The sequence below is a fragment of the Sturnira hondurensis genome, unplaced genomic scaffold, assembly GCF_014824575.4.
Source record: "Sturnira hondurensis isolate 20B ecotype Veracruz unplaced genomic scaffold, ASM1482457v3 Scaffold0021354, whole genome shotgun sequence".
In the NCBI taxonomy this organism is placed as follows: domain Eukaryota; kingdom Metazoa; phylum Chordata; class Mammalia; order Chiroptera; family Phyllostomidae; genus Sturnira; species Sturnira hondurensis.
Genome location: NW_028093985.1, coordinates 4,289,151 through 4,311,717, shown reverse-complemented (window position 1 = coordinate 4,311,717; position 22,567 = coordinate 4,289,151). Strand labels below are relative to the sequence as shown.

Genomic DNA, 22,567 nt, shown 5'->3' with positions numbered 1-22,567 from the left:
TTTTTCTGGGGATCCAGTTTCAGAGCAAACCATAGATTATTTCCAACAATAGTTACCATATTAGACAGTAAAGAACTTTTGAAAATACTTTTACTTAAAAATAACAATAAACCCATTACATGTTAGTATATGTTCTGCAAAAGTACTGTATTTCCAAAACAATGACTTACTGCGGAAGGTCACACTGCTTTATATTTTTGCAAATCTCTTCAATGGCTGGCTGAATGGAAGACAGTCAGATTTTCCCATGCGCTTCATCGTGCTTTCTGTGGCAATATCACACTTCACGTCGCCTCCGGAAAACTCAACAGCACACTTGTATGAGCATCAGACCAAAGGGGCAAATAATGCCGTCCTATTTTCAGATCGTTTTGATCTTGCACATGTCCCGAAAGGGTCTCCAGGACTCTGACAGTCACTGCGTTGGAACATTTCTCCTCTCTGCTCAGGTTGCAGCTTAACTGCACCTCATTTATGAAATAGTTAGGTTTATGCCTCAGTCTAGGAAGTTTGAAAAGAACAGCCACACAGCTCTGTGAGTTCTGCCAGGAACTTGCTCCAGGAGACTGTTTCCCCCTTAACTGTGACCCTGACTCCTAAACAGAGGCAAGCTGCGAGTGGAGGGCCAGGCCTCAGAACATTAGAGGGCTTGGTCGAGGCCCTGACTTTTCCCACTTGCTCTAGGAACTCGGACTTCCTGAAAGACACGCCAACGTGTTTCTTCATTTCTTAAATTCAGAAGCATAACCTAAAATTTTCCATTTGCATACTTAACAACCAAGTATTCCATTTCCTTAAAAATCCTACTTTTGGTGGGAAAAACAAACATTTCTATGTTAAGAAAATCCAAGTGTGTTCTTGAAATTCAAACATATTTTGAAGAATAACAATAGAACTTAAAGGGCACTGTTTGGTTAGAGTGGGGGTCCTGTTTCCAGCAATGCTGGGCTGACTTCATCCACTATATTCCCGAAGCACAAGTAGAGAGTCCAGGCCGCAGAAACCTAAGCTTGCGTTAACTTAAAAATTCTGTGTTAACAGAATTCTTCAGTTGAAAGAATCTTCCTGTTGACTATGAATCTGGAAATACATTATCAGCAGTTTCCATTGGTTTTCAACTCTTGTTTTGCTTAAATTCCCCTCCTACCCTCTACCACAGAGGGTGTTAGGTGGCCGAGGACTGCCACCCAAGGGCGGCCCTTTCCTGGGTTCCAGTGCCATCTCAGTGCTGACGTTTAATTTGCTGCTCTCTAGGAAAGAACTGCAGACTCTTCCCTCTGTGCCTGTAACCCAAACTCTGAACATGTTCTCAACGATAGAACCTTGAATTTCCTAAGAAGGGAATAAAAAAAAAGATCCAGAGCGCTAGTCACCCACCCTTATCCCGTCTCTGGGATCCCAGCAGCTGGCCTTTATCACCCTTGTACCAGGTTCTCTGGGCCCCTGGATCTGGGCTAAGACAGGGGCAATGGAAGGCACCCGTGAGAAATCAGAGAATGGGGGCCAGCGTATTCCCGTCTCTGCCCCTTTGGTCCTGGGGTGGTAACGGCTTCTCTAATTGCTAGTCCCCAAGGTGCTTTACTACCTCCTGCTGGTTCTCTTAGCCCTGTCCACATCTCTGCAAGTCGCCTCTTCACTGAACACCCTTCGGCTTAGACTGGCCTTCCTGCCAGGGCCCTGAAAGAGACAGTAACAGTTTACTCCAGACAGGTACCAAGCAAACTTTCATGTTTATTACTATAGGTTACACACATTAAAAAAGGAGATAACATAAACACAGTGACATAATATTTTATAAGTACAGATTGTTAATATAGGAATAATGGTCATATTAAGTCAGAGGTATTTTAATATATATACAGACTGAATAAACAATGACAGCAAATTTCCACTGAGTTGGATAAAATGAATATAACCAAATTAATAAAAATGCATGTTCGCTTCCACTTGTAACACACACCTTAATGTCATTCTAGGGTATTTGGAAATGGTTTGCTCTTTTAAATAGGCAAGCACTTGCCTTGAAACTTTCTGCTTTTTGTTTATGATGTTTTTTTCCCTAAGGAAAAAAGATACATTTCAACATAATTTTCAAATCATTTTGTCAAATCCCTGAGGACTTTCTGCACTTCATACTCATCACGGTGTTAAGAAAATGCTTTTAAAATGATCTCATTAGCTATTAAGAAAAGTGAATGCAAGATAGAGAAAAATTTTGCTAGAATACAATTTAATTTTATTGTTATTTCTAATCAGACTGACATAATTAGTTCATTTTAAAAACCTGGTTTGGGTAATTTATTGAGAACATTTGTAACATTTGTAAGTATAGTGTCCAACTGATGTAGTTGGAAGGACTTATTTATAAAAATGTATTTCCTGTATTGTATTGGGGTTTCATCTCAAGTCATAACCAAAGGAAGGAGTACTGCAAATGCTCAAAGTTTTTCAACAGACAGGCTGCGCGAAACCTGTTTGGTAGCATCTGGTTAAAAAACACTTCTTTATATAATGACATACTTATTACACACATATCGCATGTCACAGTCCATGTGTGGCTGTACTCTGTTCTTCTCAAGGGCAGGTGCCAGTCTGATTCAACTCTATTGCCCAGCACCCATCAGAGTGCCCAGAGCACAAAACTGGGTGTTCATGTTTGCTCCATGGGTGTCTCTGACAGTGGACCTTGCAAGGTAACTGCTGGAAGCGAACATGCCTCCTGTCTGTTCTTAAAATGAATGGGCAGAGAAGTCCTTTACGTTCATTATCTCCTGGGATAGCACATCCTACTCTGCCAATTTCCAGTAAACGTGATCCGTTCGATGCCAGCCACAGAGGGGACCCCAGGAGACACAGCAGTGCGGTGGTCCCGGTCCCTGTGCTCTCTGGGGGGATCAGCTGGGGGGTCTGGGCCGCTCCTCCTCACTGCCTTGTATGCACAGAGTGGAGTCCCCCATCAGGGGCGGGTCACTCTGAAGGCCAAACTCCCGTCACTAGTAGAGGGCTGCTCATTCTTGGTTTACATACACAGTGCGTAAAACGTCAAAAATCCTACCCATGTTTCCGTAATAAAGAATTCAAACTTTGATATGTTTAAAATGAAAAACAGTAGAACTTTTTCTACACACAGATAATATTATCTGTCAATAACTTAAAGCTGTTGAACAATTTCAAAATAAACTTATTTGCAAAAGCTGTGTAGGTGCAAACTACATAATCCCTCCCTGTTGATGGACATCTTCGGATGTTTGGAGCTAAACTCCACTGATTGAAACTTTGCATATTAAATCAGAGTCTCAGAGTTTATTTTCATAATCTCCTGGTGAAAGAAGAGAGTTTCAAAGTGTCCATTCTAGGCTGCATCACAACTGATACAACAGGTGATGTACATAGACACACACATACATGTGTAGGTCACCTAAGCACATCAGAAAGTGACATTCACTTATTATTGTAGCGTTGGCAATACTGTCTTGGAATAACATAGTTTTCTGTTCATGTTATCTTTTTCTGTAACTAACAAATCTATACCCTTAATGGCTCTCCTAAGGAGGAGGCATGCAAATCACACATTTGTTGTTTAAGATGGTAAAGGAAATACTTTTTGGCAGAGACTAATAGAATTCTCAGGTTCTGCACTGTTTTCAACCTTCCCTCCAGCAGTCCCTTTCCTAAGCTAACAGCTTTTTGTATATGCTGTTATTCAGGTTAGTAGAGCATGTATCCATTTTACTTGCCATCAACTGACCACTGCTGTTGTAACTGCTGGGATCGGAACTCTCTTTGCAGCACAAGATACCGCGGAGGTATCTCTGGCACTCAGAGGAAGCATAGTAGTAAATCAAGGGGTCAATGCAACAGCTTATGCTGCTGACACAGACACAGAGGAGGTAGGCAAAGTAGGTAGCCTCTGTGGCGGGATTATGAAAAAGGGACGTGTAATGCATGATCAGGAGGACGTTTGTGGGTCCAAAGCATATGATGAAGATGCAGAACACGGCGGCAGACAAGAACAAAGCCCGGGACTTCTTGCTCCGGTTGGCGACTGTGGAAGAGCTAAGACTCTGAATGATGGACACATAGCAAACTGTGGAAATGATCAACGGCACAAAAAAGAAGATAGCAGAGAAGGCTGAGAAGTAATATGCATAATAGCCTTCAAGCAGGGTTTCATTGAGCACGTCGTGGCAGGTGGTTATGTTGAGGCCGGGCACCTGGACGGTCTGTTCCTTGAGGAGAAGAGGCACCACCCCCACCATGGCCATGGCCCAGATGACCAGACACGCGAAGGACGCCCTCCCCAGAGTGCGCCAGGAGAGGGACTGCATGGGATACACCACAGCCAGAAAGCGGTCAATGCTGATGGCCGTCATGAGCATGATGGAAGCATACATGTTACAGTAAAACGCAGCAGTGACGAAGCGACACATTTCAGACCCAAATCTCCAATCACTTCCGGAAAAGTAATAGCTGATCTTAAACGGGAGCACAGACACGAAGAGCACATCTGCCGTGGCCAGGTGTAACATGTACACCACAGCTGGCTTCTTGATCTTCATCTTCAAGATGAACACCACGATGGCCGTGATGTTCAGAGGAAGGCTGAGGACACACACGCCAGTGTAGACGGAGGGGATAAAGAAAGTCAGCCAGGAGCTGGTCAGATACGCGGAGGCATCTTTCGAGATGAACACAGAGGGTGGTTTTCGAAGAGGACTGCCGTGATCGATGGAGCTTACTCTGTCTCCGGGGAACTCGCTTTCATTTTTCTCCTCATAGTCCTCCAAAGGGATAGGTTCGAATCCACTGTTGGAATTCCTGAGAAAAAATGTCCGGGGATCCGCAGAATCATTTCTTGTTTGTAACTCTGCAAAATAATTTTTTAATAAAAAATTTTAAAAAGAGGATGAGTTACAGAGGCAAAAGAGAAAAATAGAGAGTACATTTTACTTTTGCTTTTTGTTTTCTTACTAGGACAGTAGGTGGTAAAAAAAGCAGGTGATGTACAAATTGGTTACAGACTTTATCAGAGCATTAGCCAATCAAAATACATTATGTTTTGACACAAGCAAATACTTTGAAACTCTGTTCCTCAGAGGAACAGAAGTGAATGATACACTTTTCGAGATCTGGCCTGCAGACCTTAGGATGGCGGAGTACCTGACATGCAGGAAAAAAAGCCCTGATTTCTACACTGCACTAGCCACCGACTTCTCTTACTTCTGTAGGCCTTCTTGTGCACATTTTCTCCATGTTGTTTGCAGCATCCCCTGAAACCCATCTCTCCCAATAGATAACTGCATGGAAAGTTGAGGAGGCTTCTTCAAGGTCATGGAGTGACAGGCAAATTCAGAGTAGGACCAAGGACTCCAATTGCCATGACCATGGTCCATGTGACATTTTCCTCTGCTATCTTTAGTTTGTCTACACAGTAGAATGTCCCAAATTTGTCACCGTATTTGGGCCAAAACCATAGCCCCCTGGGTTATCTTCTAATGTAACCACAAGGTACCCCAGTTATCTTCCTGTCTCCTTCCTCTCAGGTCGGGGGAGGAGCGGATGGTCTAGGCTGATGGCCTTCCTCAGCTCAGATCTGAATGTTGTGTGCATTGCAGCAGAGGCCAGGCCAACCAGGTGCTTTTGAGTACCCACCAGAAGTCAAAATAAAGGCTCAGTTGCATACTTCCTCCTTTTGTCACCTTTTTAAACCGAAATCATCCATTTGAAATGTTCATCCAAGAAATGCAACACTTAGCCACTGGAATTCAACCAGCTTTTCTTTCCAAGGACCTTTGCTAAAATTCTGCCACTAAGAAGAGTCAGACAAAGAACCTCTGATGGTCTCAAAAAGCTGAGGGGTGGGAAGGGAAACCACAGAGGAGACAGGATAGGTCTCCACCTCTGGGAGTGTTCCCAGTGGAAACTGGATGTGCAGGTCACTTGGAAACAATGTTACAGAATTGAAAAACTGGCTTGAAATGGGATCAATACAGTGGATTTTCAAACTTTTGGTTTTATTTTTCAGTAGTGGATCCTTTCTACATACAGAAAATTACACAGCGAGGCATAAGGCTATAAAAGATAGTTCTGCTTCGAATGTGGCTCTGTAAGGTCCTGCCAGACACAACTGTCCCTTAGAATAAAATTATAAAATGCTTCCTTCCCAAAATCAATGACCTGAAAGCACTTAGGTTCACATGGTGATGTTGGGAAGGGAAGGACTAAATCCTGAAAGAAAGGATGGTACCAGGTGAGTTTCTTGTTTTCAGTGGCTTTTAGCTTGAGAGAGGTCAAAGTCAGTGACATAAAGGATGGCTAAGACTGTGACAGGAAGCCCACAGTCTCTCTGGCCTGAAGCACCGAAGGACAGAGTGCAGGGCTACCACAGACACTGTACCCAGAATCCCGGAGAAGGGCAGCCCTAAATTCCAGCGCAATTTCTGCCTCAGACTTTGGGTGACCGACACTTGAACTGTGCACATGTAGTGAGATGCAAAGCAGCTCTGCTGAAGGTAAGAGAGCTCGGGTGCTGTTAGAGCTTTTTGTCCACGAGAAAGAGTCTGCAGTGTGAGTCCAACCAAATTAAATGTCTGTGAGAGCAAAAACACCAACGTTCTTTGGAGGAATAAAACAAATTCCAGAGTCTCTGCAGTAGGACAATGTCCAGCACACAAGCTAAAATCATTCAGTACTTAAAAAATGAGGAAGTATGACTTGGTCTTAAGAAAACAAACATGATCAAAGCAAACTAATCCCAAGATGACCCAGATGTTGAAACTGGCACATAAGGATTTTAAAGGATGCTCAATGAAATAGAAATATATATTCCATTGAAATGAATGAAAAAGTAGAAGGAACCAATCAATGAAAATTCTAGAAAGTAAAACACAACACATTGGCATCTATTTCCAAAATGAAGAGCAAAGCTAGATTGTGACCAGCTGAGAGACATCAGCACAACAGGGCCTGGCAGTGAGGGGCTGGGGGCAAAGTAGCTCAGCAAGGACATGAGTGGGACCCTGAGGTGAAGGGTGGCCTGGCAGATCTGTCGAAGGAGAAGGACACGTGTCTCCAGTGATGAGCCTCTAAGCACATGTATGTCTAGGTTATACCTTAAGGGTAAGAAACCAGTCCCGCACCCTGTGCATGGTAAGTGTGCCTTAAATTAACCTTTAATCACAGCTTTGCATTCTCATGTTGGCTCTTTCAGGAGTCGCTGAAGCCTTCTGAACTCAGTCTCAGAAACATTAAAATTATTCTAATACCTGCCTGGCCTACAAATCTGAAATAGGATACATATTCACTTTGTAAATTATAAAAAATTATTCAACATGAGAAATTATTGATACCATCTTTCCCCACTCACTTCAATGTAGCTTGCTTTTACACTCAATTATTTGCTCACTCTCAATTATTTTAACTTAAAATGAAATCTAGGTTGCTCTTCTCTCCTATTTAGCAACATTTAGTTTTTCAGTATGATGAGGGACATGAACAGGTTATAAAGTGTATAGTCCCAGTATTCAGAGCTGTAAATCAAATTTCAAATTCAGAGCCTTTTCCAGAAGTATTACTTTCTTCCCTTAGTGTTACATCTGTAACTTACTCTGTGTGCATCTTGGCCCAGTCCCATCGAGGTCTGACATTGGCACTGACAGCCCTCAGGAATGCGAGGTACTCTCAAGGTCAGAACGAATGTGTGGGAGCTGGGAGAAAAGAATAAGTGGTTCTGGCACTATAGTACCACAAAGATACATGTCCCTAAAAATGCAGACCTGGAGGAACCTGAAAATAACACAATTCTCCCCTGCAGTTTTGGGAACCTGGGCAGATTGAGGACTTTTACCACGTACGGAGGGTGAAAAAGTGTGTGCGCGCACACACACACACACGAATCAAGACACTACCTACAATATCAAACTAAAAAGTTTTTGCAAAGAAAGCCATCAACAAAATGAAAAGGCAACCCACTGAATGGGAGAACATATTCAGCATACATTTGATAAGGGATTAATATCCAACATTTATAAAGAACTTATAAAACCAACACCAACAAAACAAAGAACAATGAAAATATAGGCAAAGGATTTAAATATACACTTCTCCAAACAGAACATACAGATGGCCAATAGACATATGAAAAGATGCTCAATATCACTAATCATTAGAGAAATGCAAATTAAAACCACAATGAGATATCAATTCATATGGTCAGAATGGCTATCATCAATAAACCAACAAACACGAGTGCTGGTGAGGGTGTGGAAAGGGGAACCCTCATGTACTGTTGGTGGGCATGCAGAAAGCAGTGTGGGGTTACCTTAAAAAAGTTAAAAATGGAACTACCTTAACACCCAGTGACTCCAATTCTGGGAATTTATCTGAAGAAACCTAAAACACTAATTTGAAAGAATATATGCACCTCCATGTTCTTTGCAGCACAATTTGCAGCCGAGATTTGGAAGCAGCCAAGAGCCCATCAGTAGATGAGGGGATAAAAGGCTGTGGTACGTATACACAACGCAATACTACTTGGCTGTAAAAATGAAGAAATATTACCCTTTGCAACAGTATGGATGCCTCGGGAGAGCATTATCCTAAGTGAAATAAGCCAGTCAGAGAAAGACAAGTACTACATGAGTTTACTTGTATGTGGGATCTAATGAACAAAATGAACTAAGCAAAACAGAGACAGACTCAGATTAAGAGCAGGCTGACAGTTGTCAGGGGCTGGGGACTGGAGGGGCCGGAGGGGATGGAGTAGATGGAGGGATTGAAAAAAGGAAAAAAAAGAGAGAAAAAAAGACTACCTAGGGGAGTGATAAATTTGAGAACTACTGAATACTCTTAACTAAGCTTCTTAGATACCATCACTTGGTCTGAAAATAAAACTGTCATTAGGCTTTATTCTATATTTAGTACTTTGGCAATAAGTATTTGTTTTCAAAAATTCCTTCCCTGACCGGGCCATCCCAGGCACTGTGGTGTTTATGACAGAATCATTAATGCCTGCTGAAACACAACATTCTGGGCTGGAGCCCAGTCAGAATGAATAATCTGTTGATTAAATATTATTGCCTAAAGTGTCACTTTTTCTTGACACTATATAGGTTTGATATTCTGAAGGCTTTTGTGGAATTAAAGAATAACAGCAAAATTTTTTTGTTTAAGCATGTACCAGCATTAAAAATAAAAATACAAAAGAATAAAACCAACTCCAGGTGACTAGATACATCCAAGTAGCTCAAGGCCTGCAGGCTGAAATTCAAATTTATCTTGCTTTTCCTTCAGTCCTAGCGCAGCTCACAGGTCCAGGAGAAAGTGCCTGCCCATGTGCCAAACGCTCTGTAACCCATCCGTGTTCCTGTTGTTCAGCTACGGTTTCAGTCACAAAAAAGCAGCTCAGGCCCTGAGATCCATTCTCATATTTCTTGCTAAGTTTCACTTAATTCAGGTTTCTCTAAATGACTCTAGAGTAGTTTTGTTATTGAATATGGAATATTGCTAAATAGCTTAAAGATGGACTCTCTCTAAGTCTGGAGATTTGAAAAAACTAGTAGACCAGGCGATGCCTTTTCTGACTTATTCTGCCAGACGAGGTCTGGCTTGGAAGCAGAGTGGTGACTACAGGCTCTTCAGGGGCCCGTGTGTTTCCACCAGGCCGGCCTCCATGACACAGCGGGCTGGGTTCTGACTCAGAGCTCTCCGTGGAGGCTTTCTGGGAGTCCACAAAACAGAAGTTCCAGGACCTTGCCCACATTCTCACACACAGCAGGATGGTTGTACCCTGTGCTTCTTCACAAGTGAATCACCACAAGCTAATGAGAAATGAAAAAAGAGGACAATGAAAAAAACCAGAAACACACGAGCTCCTTCAGGGGGAAAGCAGCATTACTGAAATGCCCTATTGCCTCAAATGCAAACAGACACCATTTTCCAATGAAAAGAACTGGTGCTCCTTAGAAATCGTTGGTTCCAAGTTTGGAGTAGGAAACCGGCCAGGTGAGCCTTGACATCCTCAGAGAATAAATACTAGGGCCAGGTCAGAACGACTCTGGAGTCGACCTGACAGGGCCCCCTGGCCAAGGTGTGACCATTGATCATCAACAGAATAACGATGAAAACGCATGGAAACATGGGAAGCGTGTCAAATGTGTTGAGATCCAGAAGTTCATGATGATACGCAAAAGAAAATAAAAATCTTTTTGGTCACCTTTGGAGGAAATTAAAAGACCCAGTCTGAATATAGGCAAGCTTCAAGCATTATCCTGCCTTTTTGATCTAAACGGCATTTCAGGGAAACCAAATAGCCACGGAAAGTTCTTCTTTATGAAATAATTCCAGTTCATAAACACAGATGCAATAACAGATTTGGAGAAGCAACATTTTGAAGCTCTCAGGGAAACAATGAATGCAGTTGAATCATCACTGGTTGCTAACACTGTCAGGTAAAAGGGTGGTGGGGGACTTTTGGCTGGATCAAGGTGACAACACCTGAACCCACTGAGTATGTTACAATCTCAAAGAAAGAGAGAACCTAGAGACGATGTATTGAATGATAAGAAGTACAGAGCACCGCAGCTGAGGCAGACTTGGATAAACCACACCTGAATTTGGTTAGTTTCTAAATGTTCCTACCACATTACACACAATACAGAGGACATGTGAGCCTGCTGAGCAACCCTAGAAGATACAGCTGGCCAGATCCAGCACGTACAAAAGTGTGTAAGACAAACGACCCAGTCCTTTAACAAATAAACAACAATAAAAAAGGAGGAGAGGGGAAATGGTTACAGATTAAGAGAGATTTAAGAGACATATCAACCAAATGCACTGATGAGCTTTGTTGGACCCTGATTCAAATAAACCAGCTATAAAATGGCATTTATGAGACAATCATGAAATTTGAACACTGAATAGTACATGATATTAAGAAATTTTTGTTCAGTTTTTAGGTGTTATGATAGCATTATGATTATGTGAAAATAGGAAGTCTTTTCTCTAAGAATATATACTGAAAAATTTATAGATGAAATGACTTATGTCTGGCATTTGCTTTAAAAATTGTCCCATTTGTAGAGGAGAAAAGCAAGAGTATATAGGTATACCAAGATGTGGAAAGTAATTATACTCTTCATTTTTTGGTATGTTTGAAAATTTCTATAATAAAACTAAAAATAAAATCCAAACTTATTTGCATATTAATTTGCCTCTGGAATCTAAGGACAAACGTTCTTGCTTTCGTTTTTTGGGGGTCATAGTTTTGAAGGGGGAAAAGTTCTTGAATGTTTGTGTGAACACAGTTTTACATTTGGAAAATCTGATACCAACTCCTTGAGGTTTCCTGGGATATGGAGGAATTGGCGTATGAAAAACTAATATTTGTTGAGCACCTACTACGTGCCACGCACTTCACTTACTTATCTCATGGAACTCTAACACGTTTACATGCACATTATAACCCCCACTTTATGGACAACACGGAAGCACAGAGAGGCCAAGTAACACACCCAAAGTCACACAGCCAGTCAGCAGGGGAGTCTGGGTTTTAATGTAGTAGCCTGGCTCCAAAGTGCATATCCTTCATACCCTGTCTCTTTAAAAAACCTTGTGAATTCAGGACCTTCTCCTGAAGGAGTACTATTTTCTTTTAAGCATTTCACCAAACAAAAAAACGATGAGCCTGGCCATCCTTTTAACTACTGCAGGGAGCACACGGCCATGTGAATGTATAACTGAAGCTGATGATGCCTGTAGCTGTTGCTTAGAAATTCAAGAGTCCTGCTGACCTCGGCTGCCCACTGATCACATACTTCACAGAGAGGACAGATGTCATAGAGAGAAGTTCAAGGACAAAACAGAAAAAGAAGTCTTTAAAATATTGTTGAAGAAAGAACAGAAGCGAGGGAGTGGAGGAGTGCTGGGTGGAGGGGGGCAAAGGGGAAAAATTGGGACAACTGTAATAGCATAATCAATAAAATATAATTAAAAACAAACAAACAAAGGAGAACAGGAGCAAGAGCAGAAAGTGAACAAAAATCTCTGCTGAGGAAATGCCAGAATTAAAGGCACAAGACGGTAAACACTGACTTGCAGAGTCAAAGAGTCCTCAGTACCAGCGGCAGCCAGCCTTCCCATCCCACATCCCACTCAGGAAAGCAAACATGGGAGGAAGCTGGGAGGGGGAGGTTATAGGGGAGCGCAAGTAAAGACAGCTGGAAAATGGAAGTGCCAGTGTGCCCAAGGCCAGAGCAGGCACAAAGATGACATAAGGGAAGTGTGGAGGGCCCTTGCCTGGAGCCTCTGAGAGCCTCCTGAAGGCGAAGACCTGACACATGCAGCCAGGACACTCTCTCTGGGCCTGTGGTTGTCAAAAGCTCCAGGCCCCGAGCTCGGGGTCCTGGGAGTGCTGCTGTCTCCTCTCAAGGACATCAGGCTAAAACGAAAACTAATTCACGGTAAAGGCTGGTGGTAAGCAGCACTTCCTCCACATACCAAGCTGTCTCTACCTCCATCCCTGCCCGAGTCCTTCTGCAGTTCACAATCTGAACTCAAACAGATTTAGTTCTCAAACAAATACGATGGAAACAATCATTAACAACACTTCCTGAAAACAAATACAATGGAAACAATCAAATACAACAAAAACAAACAAACACAATGGAAACAATCATTAACAACACTTCCTGAAAAACAGAATTCTTCTCTCAAAGCCAACAAGGCCTTCGATTCTGCTAACTGGGGGCAATTCTTTGCACACACTGCGCTAGGGTTTAAATGATGGCAGAGACTTCACAGTGGTTACAAAATCAATTTACAGGGTTTTCACAACATTTAAAAAAGTAGAATAGTGCAGAAAATATCAGAATGGATAGCATATGGCAAGGCAGAGTACTTTTTGGTAAAACTTTTGTCTCACTTCGGTATGCACACTGTGATTGTCCACGCGTGATCACCGAATGCGCACTGCTACTGTGTCACGACAGCAAGTGTGTTTCTCGCAGCTCTTACTGTAGGTTAGCAAAAAAGAGAAAATACTGGGAAACATGCTTCTGCAATGACTTAATATCTGACTTTTAATTCGTCACAAACTTGAGATATAAGTAGATTAGATATACAGTGTCCATTCTTAAAGGTAAATAAATTTGTTTTCAAGTGCAAATTATAGAGTATTCCTGTTATTTCAAAAGGCAGGTTCTTTTGAAAGCAGATATAGAAACATATGCAGGCGTGTGATGACCTTTTAAATGGTAAACTTCATTGGATGCCTTGGGCCAGAGGGAAGGGAGCATAACTTCAGTGGGTGTCTCCTAGTACCATCACAGGGAGGTGGGAGGGAGCATCTGGGGAGAGCGGAAGCTCAAATCCAGAAATCACAATCTCAGCCAATAAATAGAGAGCTATTTCCTCTGACAACCTAGGCCTAAGCAGGAAAGGGCAAAAGGCAGAATGAATGAAACCACAAAATAGCAAAACAGACAAGTCTGAACGTTGAAACTGCAGAGTCCTCAGCGCTAGCATCATAGTCAAAAAGAAACCAAGGCCGAGGTCCCTAGTGGGCCCTCCAGGGAGTTTCTGTGAGTACCCATAGCAAACAGGAAGCCCAGGCACTCTCGGAAACTAGTTAAAGGGTAGTTCCCCAGAATTAAAGGCCACGAACTGATGGTTCCATTTATATGAAACTTGGAGCAGAAGGAAACCCAGAGAGATGAAAAACAAATGGGTGGTTGCTAGGGAAAGGGAAAATGAGGGCCACGAGCTTGATGGGTACCGGGTGTCCTTTTGGGACAATGACAATGCTCCGCAACTAGATAGCGGTGGCAGTTCCACAACATTGCAAATGTACTAAATACCGCTAAGTCGTATAAAATGGCTAGTTTTAGACTACATAAAATTCATCTCAACTTAAAAAAGAAAGAAAAAGAGAGAGAAAGAAAGTAGAGATTCAAGGGAAAACGTGTTTCCAAAATGAAGAGAGTGGGAAGATTCCCACTGTCTCAGTGGAGTTGCAGTTCGAGTGAGTTCCAGTTCGTGAGGGTGACCAGGACAGGGCTGAGCTGACTGAGGAGGGAAGGGGTAGAAGGCGCGGGGGGGGGGGGGGAGGGGGGGGGGGGGGGGGGGGGGGGGGGGGGGGGGGGGGGGGGGGGGGGGGGGGGGGAAGACTAGCCAAAAGCACTTCCGAGAGCAGCAAACTTAGAGCTGCTGAGAAGTTGCCAGTTCACAGCACAGTCCTCCCTTTAGACATAAAGAATTGAGAAATGCTGAATGAGAAAGATGGAGGGGTAGGAAGGGGACCAGCAGAGGTGACACGAGCATATTCCTGACAAAGGGATGGGAATGCCTCAAAAACGCTGTCGCACAAAGAAAGAGTGGACAAGTTCGGAGAGAACCTACTCTTGATATGTCCTATAAAAATAAAGCCGACCCCTCTCTGTTGGTTGGAGTGTTGTCCCCTGCACCAAGGGTTTCAGGTTCGATTCCTGGTTGTATATTCAAGGTTCCATGCATATATTTGGGTTGCAGTTCAGTTCTCCCCCATCCTCTCCCTCATCTGGGTGCCTAGGGGAGGCAACAGACCATGCTTCTTTCTCACATTGATACTTCTTTCTCTCTGCCCTTCCCCAAGGATCAATGGAACATGTCCTCAGGGTGAAGATTAAAAAAATACTAAAAAAAAAAAAAGCCAAAAAACCTCTATGGAATGAATGAATACATGTCTGCCTGCATGCATGAGCGGGAGAAGGAAGGAAAAAAGGGGGGAAGGGAATAATTTAGATAAATACTAGAGTAGAAAATGACTAGCTGGTTCATAACAGATTTGATTTTCAGAGGTTTCTAGTCTACTCAAAGAGGAATCACTGTCCAGTTTTGCGTCTTTTGTTTGGGCTTAAGGCGACAACCTCTCAGTAACAGCCAATTAATTAGCATATTCATAATGGAATCTACTTATAGCCTGTTTTATTGTCTGTTTTCTAAAGCAAACGGTAGGATACCATAATCCACCCATAAATCCATGCATAAATGTGTTAGGCCTGAACTATCAAGTCGATGGGGCACAGACTTTGCCTTCTTGGGGGCCTGAGAGCACAGTGCAGTTATTTCTCTACTACAGGAGAGGCTACCGGCCCGGAAGGCCCCCTCTCTAGACGGGTGGTAGAGAAAGCTTGCACTCAGGGAAGGCAGGCCTGTGCTCTAATCTCAGTTCCACACTAGGCTTGTGACTTAACCATTCTGGGTCTCAGTTTCTTTACCTGTAGAATGGGCACAATACTCACTCAAAGAGTTATGAGAAGAAAATAAGATGGGATATGTAATGTACCTAAGCAGGGCGTTGGCTGTTTAGGTAGCTGTTAGGTAGCTGTTTTCAATTAAAAGTGAGCATGCGGGGCGTGGGGAAGGCATTCTGGCCAGAGGGAGTGGCATGGGGATGGAAGCCAGAGAAAGCATAGCTCTTGGGGGAGGAACAAGTAACGGGGGCGGGTGAAGTCCAGGTAGCATAATAAGGTATGTAATAGGAGAGGATCTGTAATAAGGGAGGCTAGACAGAGGCTGGGGACCCATCCTGCAAGGGGGGGGGGGCGCCTCACTCTGGACTAAGAAACTGGGTTTGACCCTGTGGGCCAGGAGGCCAGCATATGGAATCTCCCACCCAGTCCCCTCTGCTACAGTTGCCATCAGTTATCCTCGATCCCTTTCCCCTCCAGGTCCTTATAAAACTGACAAATGTCACCTCTTAGACACTGGTCCTCTTTGATGAAGGCAAGTCATCTCACTTAAATTGCCTGGACAAAGGAACGTACACTGGTTAATGAACATAAAAATTTCTGAGTAATTATCTGCTGAGCAAACATTTGTCCTAAGCTTCGTGGGGATAAATGGTGGTTTATAATCTTAGTCAGGGATATTACTTACGCACAAAGTGACAGCGCAGGAAATGCCAAAAGCAGTGGGGACAAAGAGGGCGGGGCTTGCATAAGGCTCAAACTGGTGGGCAGAGCAAGCCCTGGAGGGGTCTCCTGTGGCTGGAGTCTCATAGGCCCTCTAACCACGTAGAGCTGGTTATAACAGATACTGTTTAGAATTGCCAGTGTACGGTGATACTAGAAAGCAAACCTACTTTTTAATTAATTTTATCAGTGATTTCAAACTCTTTGAAGACGACGTCCCACTCATTGCCTGTACCCAGGGCTCCACCCCCATTGGAATTTTGGTGCCCTGTCTCCGAGCCTTAGTTTCAGAATTGGCAAGTGGGGATGAACACCCACCTGACAGTGTGTTTTGGGAAGGTGAAATGAGATCATTTGAAGTAAAAATGCCTCCTGGTCCAGGGTTGGACAACACCCAATATGGCGCTTAACCCGGGTTCCTTTTCTTCTCTCACCCTCCTTTCTTCCCTTCCTGCCAAAGTGGTTCCAGAATCTGGTGTAGATAACTTAGCCAATGTTTGCTCAGTTATCTTTCTGTCTACACCAGCACCATGCATCTCAGCACGCACCCTCTGGGTTGCTGAGGAAGTGAAGAGCAGCGGCAGAAAGGGCAGCTGTAGTAGCTTCACCCCCTAAGAGCCAAACACCTTCCCCGGAGAGGAAAGGTGAGTAAGGTGGGTGCAGCTGTGTGTAAACCTGTTCTCCACCTGCCATCCAAATCTCTATCAAAGCCTTGTATTGTTAAGAGCCCGTTGCAGCTACCTGGCATCACGTATCACCACACACAGTTGTTTGGACCGCATCGTCTCCCCCAAACGCCCAAGAGATCACGCTCCTGTCTGGGACTCTTACTTTTCCTAAAAGCATCGCCTCAAAACTACCCCGAGCAAAGACAGAGGGCAGAGAAAAGGCTGCCACCTCTTAATTTTGATGTGTCTACACTATTTTCGGTGTGAAAACAACAGTACACAATCTTTCACAGATAACTAAACAAGCCAGCGTTTGTTTCTGCACGGAGAAAAGTGGCTGGGAGCGTATAAGGTACTATTGCTACAAAGACATTAGAACGTTTTTCTCACTTCACAACTAGTGTCTTTAGATGCTAAAAACAACTTCTCTGCCCTGCTTTTTTTTTTTTTTTAAAGCAGGGAGAGTTTGTAAAGGAAATTTATTTGCTCAAATGGCTGGATACTTAAAATACACTATTCGTAGTAAATGTATTCTAGTGAGCAACCTCCAGCTAGGAGCAGATCAGAAACTGAAATACTGAAATTCCATGGTGTCTGATAGAGCCAGGTGAGGGGGAGGGTTCTCTTTCCTCAACTCCCTCGGCAGGCTGGGTTCTAGGTACCAAATCAGCCAACCTCCCAATTACTCCCATTTCCCTGTGGCTCTCGTTATCACCCAATATCCCTCTCTACGTCTCCTCCGGCGCCCAAGGCCCATGCTAGGGGCTGCTGGTGATTATTTTCTACTGAATGTGCCAAACGACCGAACTTTTCTCTACACCACTTTCCCTGCCTGTAAAATGAGCAAGAAAAAAAAATTGAAGAAACCCCCCCACAAAACTTCAACGGGAGAGGGTCTCCACTTTATATGGAAGAGACCAGAACGTTTACTGATGTAGAAATGTGAGACTCTTTCTTTGAGGTGGTCCTGGTTGAAACAGTAATAACAAATGCAACGAGGTACCACAGGCTTCCCCAGGAAAATCCGACGCCCTCCTCCTCCATATCCAACTCCCTATTCTCAGGCCGGTGCATTCTCCGAAACCGAGTGCAAAGGGACTTCAGCTGAGCCCGCGAAGCGGGGTGGGTGGATGGGTACACTCCGTCAGGATAGGACTTGGGGAGAATCTGGACCTCAGCCCAGACGCCCGTTTGGCTTCTGACGGAAAGTGAGGCACAGTGTGAGGTCGGGGGTTGTCCCCTTTTAAGAGAAGAAGCAATCTGTACCCACTCAGTCCCCCGGCAGCGTCCCTCCTCCTCATAAAGTGGCCCAAGCAAGGAGGCCCCCAGCTGCGGGGCCGAGGGTGGGCTGGGAGAAAATACGCAGGGCAGCTCTTACCTGGATGGCGGCCTCGGGTCTCGGCCGACAGCAACGGGCCGCACAGACAGAGTGCCGAGGCAACAAGCAGCAGCTGCCGCGGTCCCATTGTCCCGAAGCTTGGCGTGCACAGCCCGCCGCTGATCCGGGAGGCAGTACTCGCCTCCGGTGAGGCTCGGGCTCCAAACTCTCTCCCACCTCCCGCCCGGTCCGGCGCCGGGAGGTGTGGATGGGCCAGGAGAACCCTAGCCCCGTGTGGCCAGAAGGAGGAGGCTCGGCGTAGCCCCGAGAGTCCGCGTGTCTCGTGGCTCTACCAGGGCTCGGAGGGGCGGAGCGCGCGGGCGCAGAGCTCCGCGAGCGGGGAAGAGCGCCCCCCGGCGTCGGGTGTGCACCTCGACGTGGTCGTTGGACCCACTTCCCGCGGTCCCTCCGGGGCGGTTTACCTGCCTTTGGAGTCGGGCGACCCTGAGCCCCTCTCGCGGGGTGCGCCTGCGCCCTGCCCCTGCGTCCTGCCCGGTCGTACAGAGAGCCGGCTCTCTCCTCCCCTCGCCGTCATCCCCTCCCTCCCCAGGCTGCCGGCTACTGCCCGCGAAGGAATCCAGACGAGACATTTTTTTCCTTTGGGCGCCTTCGACTCGCGACAGATCAGTGACTCAGTCTGGCGGGGGCCTTGGAATCCGGCCCCGCGGCCTGGGCGGCTGCCCCAGTGGTCTTCTTATCCTCCTCCTGGGGAGCAAAGACCTGTGCAGGGGGCCTCCGTGGCATCTGGAACGCGCCCTGGGCGCCAGCCCCGACGGCCGGGCCGGACCTCCCAGTCTCCTTGCAGAGCGCCGGACCTCAGGCCGAGAGCTGCCGCCAATTTGGAAATTCGGGATTTAGCTGAAAATTTTTAAAGTGGCTCGTACTTTTGTAATTTAGGGATTAGTGGGTTTAAAAGTTTATATTGTAGTGAGAAGATTGCCCCTTTATGAGAAAGGGCCTGCGTTTGGGCAGAATTCTTGACACGTCTTATTTCGCGAAGTTAGACGTTTCGTGCGTAGGGCACTTATTTCTCTGACACGGGGCACTGGGAGAGCAGCCTCCCGTCCCTGCCGCTCGCGCCATGGGAACTTTCCGTCCGCTGACCTTAGATCTCCCCGAGCGGCTCCTTGGAATCACCTCGGCAGCCTGTTCCGGGACCTCCTCTGCGCCCGGGGCTGAGCTCGGCGGCGCCTGAGAGGCCGAGGCCCGGAGGGCGCAGCGCTCAAAGGGTGAGCACGTCCCTTAAACCGCAGGAGGAAGCGGGCCTCTTCCACCTGCGGATTCTAGGGAAGTCACTGCAACCCTTCTCTTTTCCGATGTGCCGAGAGTCACCGATCAGGTTTCTAACCGTTTACAAAGGGAATTTTGCCCTGTGTCATTCCCCACAAGCCCTGACACTTACAGCAGTGGAGACAATACCGTAGAAACTGTCTTGTTCTTTCTCATGTCCCCCATCATCCTCAAAGCACAGTGCCTTGTTGTATGTAGAAGTAGTTCAATAAATGACTGAATAGCCTAATTATATAACGCTATTTCAAATTTTCCCTTATGAAATTTTTTTGAGGAAAACATATCCAAGAGTAGGTCTAGACCATTAAATTGATATATTTCTCCACTCCCTATTAATGAGTATTATCTTCATCCATCTTAAGATGCCCTAATTGTTAAAAGAGAGAGAGAGATGCTATTGATTTTAAGACATCCTTTTCAGTTATGTACCATAAGCAAGAAAAAATGCTGCTAATTAAACTATGACGTATTGATTGTAAGTAACAACCCAATTTCAGGATTGTTTAAACATGAAAAAGTGCATCTTAGAGTCAATAAAATGCAGTGTCAAATATGAAAATAATCAATACAGGTGGCAAAAGATTTTAACAGCTTGACTTTTCATATGAGATGAAAAATCAAAAGTATCTCCACCTTCCCTTCTAAGAACCACAGGTACAGCCCCTGTGACCAGTGTTAAAGGTGTCTATTCATCATTCAAGAAACTGTAACCACATAGAGGTATAGGAATGTAACTATGCTTATTCTTAAAATAAGAATGGTATAATACTCTGTCTGTAATACTTTTAATGTTAGGTTTAATTGGTGGAAGATGTTTTTAACCACTTTACAAAACTAAAGTTTGAAAGAATTTTTTTTTGCTTAGTTATCAGAACAGAATGTACCTCCAGTGACAAAAAGGGGCTGCTGACGCGAGGAAACAAATGCCTGCCTTCCATGTGCATATGAACTAGATTGAAGCGTCCTTTAGACAGGGGCTGAGATACGACGTGCCAGAGGGAGAATGGTACAGAATGAGGCATTTTTCCCCAATGTATAGTTTTCTAAGAGATTGTGGTCTGCTCCTTGAGTGGCCACCAAAGGTTAAACCTACCTTCAAAATCCGAGGCATTAAATTTTATCACATACAAGTGCCGATTCCTGGACCCCCACCTGGACCTATGAAATCAGAGTCTAGATTTTGGGCAAGCACCACCCCATCCCACTGTCCCCCACCCCCATCTGATGGTGCTGTCTGATACTGGACTGAAGTTTAGAGAAACACTATTCTAAGGCAGTTGTTCTCCAACTTAAGCATGGGTCAGAATCATCGGGAAGACTTGTTAATCCATGGTCCTTGACCCCAGTGCCAGAGTCTCTGATTCAGTAGGTGGAGGGTTGCTTTGAAAATTTGCATTGCTAATTTGTTCCCAGGTGATGCAGGTTGGTAACCTGTGAGAGGGACATGCTTTGAAAACTACTTTGAAAGGTAAAAGGAATTGAACAGGATTTCATATAGTTTGTGTGACTCTCTTTAAATTACACAATATTTCAAGTATAGAAGAGAACAGAGCCTAATACCTCACTAGGGGCCTGCAACACAGCACTAACACACACGCAAATATAACATATACACCTTGGACGAGCTAAGCTTTTTTGTACTCCTTTCTGCTCCATTCTTTTTCTTGCCTAGAGTAACTTTCTCTCTTTGTTTTGTACTTTTAGTACATCTGTGTTTCATATGTACATGTAGCTTAGTGTGTTTTAAATGTTTACACACTAAGAGTAACATGCTCTGGGGTGCTTCCACAGTTTGCATTTTTCTAGGTTTACTTCTTTTTTAAAAGATTTTATTTATTTATCTGTAGAGAGGAAGGGAAGGAGAAAAGGAGAGAAATATCAATGTATGGTTGACTCTCATGAGTACCCCGCTGGGAACTGGCCTGCAACCCAGGCATGTGCCCTGACTGGGAATCGAACCGCAATTGTGTGGTTTACCCTCAATCCACTGAGCTACACCACCCAGGACCCTAGGTTTACTTCTTTACGTGTATTGAATTCTTTTTAATTTCTTTGTAGCATTCCCTGTGTTTTATACCACACTTTATTCTTTTAAGCTATCTCTCTTATCTGCAGCTTAGTCCTCATTTTTGTACCTAACAGTGTATGTTGGCTCTTTTCCCTTGATTACTGTATTTTTCAGACCATAAGATGCACCTAGGTTTTAGAGAAGGAAAACAGGAAAAAAACTTTTGAAGCAAAAAAATGTGGTAATATATTTAATAACATAAATAACATAATATTTCACCAATGTAAATGTAAACAGAACTCAACAGCAGCATTAATGACCATTATTCCTCCCAAATTTGGAGGGTAGGGGGAAGTATGTCTTATAGTCTGAAAAATATGGCGATCTGGCCAGAGGTTGAAAAATGGCCACTTTCCAACACTCATCTTTTTATTTTGTTGCTTTTATTGTTTCTTTTCAATGCCATTCATTTTCACACGGGCTTTTTGTTATTTCTCTTTCTACTTCCTTTGGAGTTACCCCTTTTCTGCCAACCTTTTGAACTGATAGTTTAGCGTATTAATTTCCACTCCTCCCTCAAATGACCACTTTAGCTGCATTTTGCAAGTTTGGATGCAACACACACATGATTCTGGTCTACGTATTTTGTCAATCTCATTATATATTCTTCAATCCATAAATTATTGAAAGTTTCGACTGGCTTCTTGTGATTGATTTCTAATTTTCTGTTATGGTCTCTTGGTGTTCTTTTTTTCTGTGTTTTCCTCCGACTCTATGAAGCTCTTACATGTGTATGCTCTGTAGAGCTTCTTGAAAAAGCCATCCACCTCTCGACTCCAGTTTGTTCCGTGTCCCCCTCACAAAACCTCTCTGTTGCCAGGTGGAGAGCACATCCGTGTAGCTTCCCCAGCGTGGACAGTCTGCCTGACCCGAGATGGTTTGCCTCACGTGGGGATTCCTCAGAAACAAAGTCTCAACACTGCAGCACCATTCAGATTGGGGCCAAGTACCCAGTTTTCATTTTCTTCGTTTGAACTTGCCTGGCACTAAATAATATGAATCACTAGCTATCCTCTCACGGTGTTTGTGGTATTTAGTAGTGTTTCTGAACAAACATGACATCAAAATGGTGAAAGTTTTAACCCCAAGATGATATGAAAGCAGTTTCTTTTAAACACTTAGAGGACCTACCTGCTCCAGCTAGTCCGGCCACCATTCCTCTATTCCAAGTCCTGCAAAGACCACAGTATATCCCAACAACCTGCCTACTAAGTTC

General features: G+C 44.3%; 1 protein-coding gene across 1 annotated transcript; it reads right to left on the bottom strand.

Annotated features, from left to right (window-relative positions):
* Window positions 1-1,713: 1,713 nt before the first annotated feature.
* F2R (coagulation factor II thrombin receptor) lies at window positions 1,714-18,462 on the bottom strand. Its single transcript, XM_037032264.1, has 2 exons — window positions 17,994-18,462; window positions 1,714-4,867 (listed from the first exon to the last, which is right to left on the bottom strand). The coding sequence occupies exons 1-2, from the start codon at window positions 18,079-18,081 to the stop codon at window positions 3,672-3,674; spliced, it is 1,284 nt and encodes a 427-aa protein (XP_036888159.1). The 5' UTR covers window positions 18,082-18,462; the 3' UTR covers window positions 1,714-3,671.
* Window positions 18,463-22,567: the final 4,105 nt, after the last annotated feature.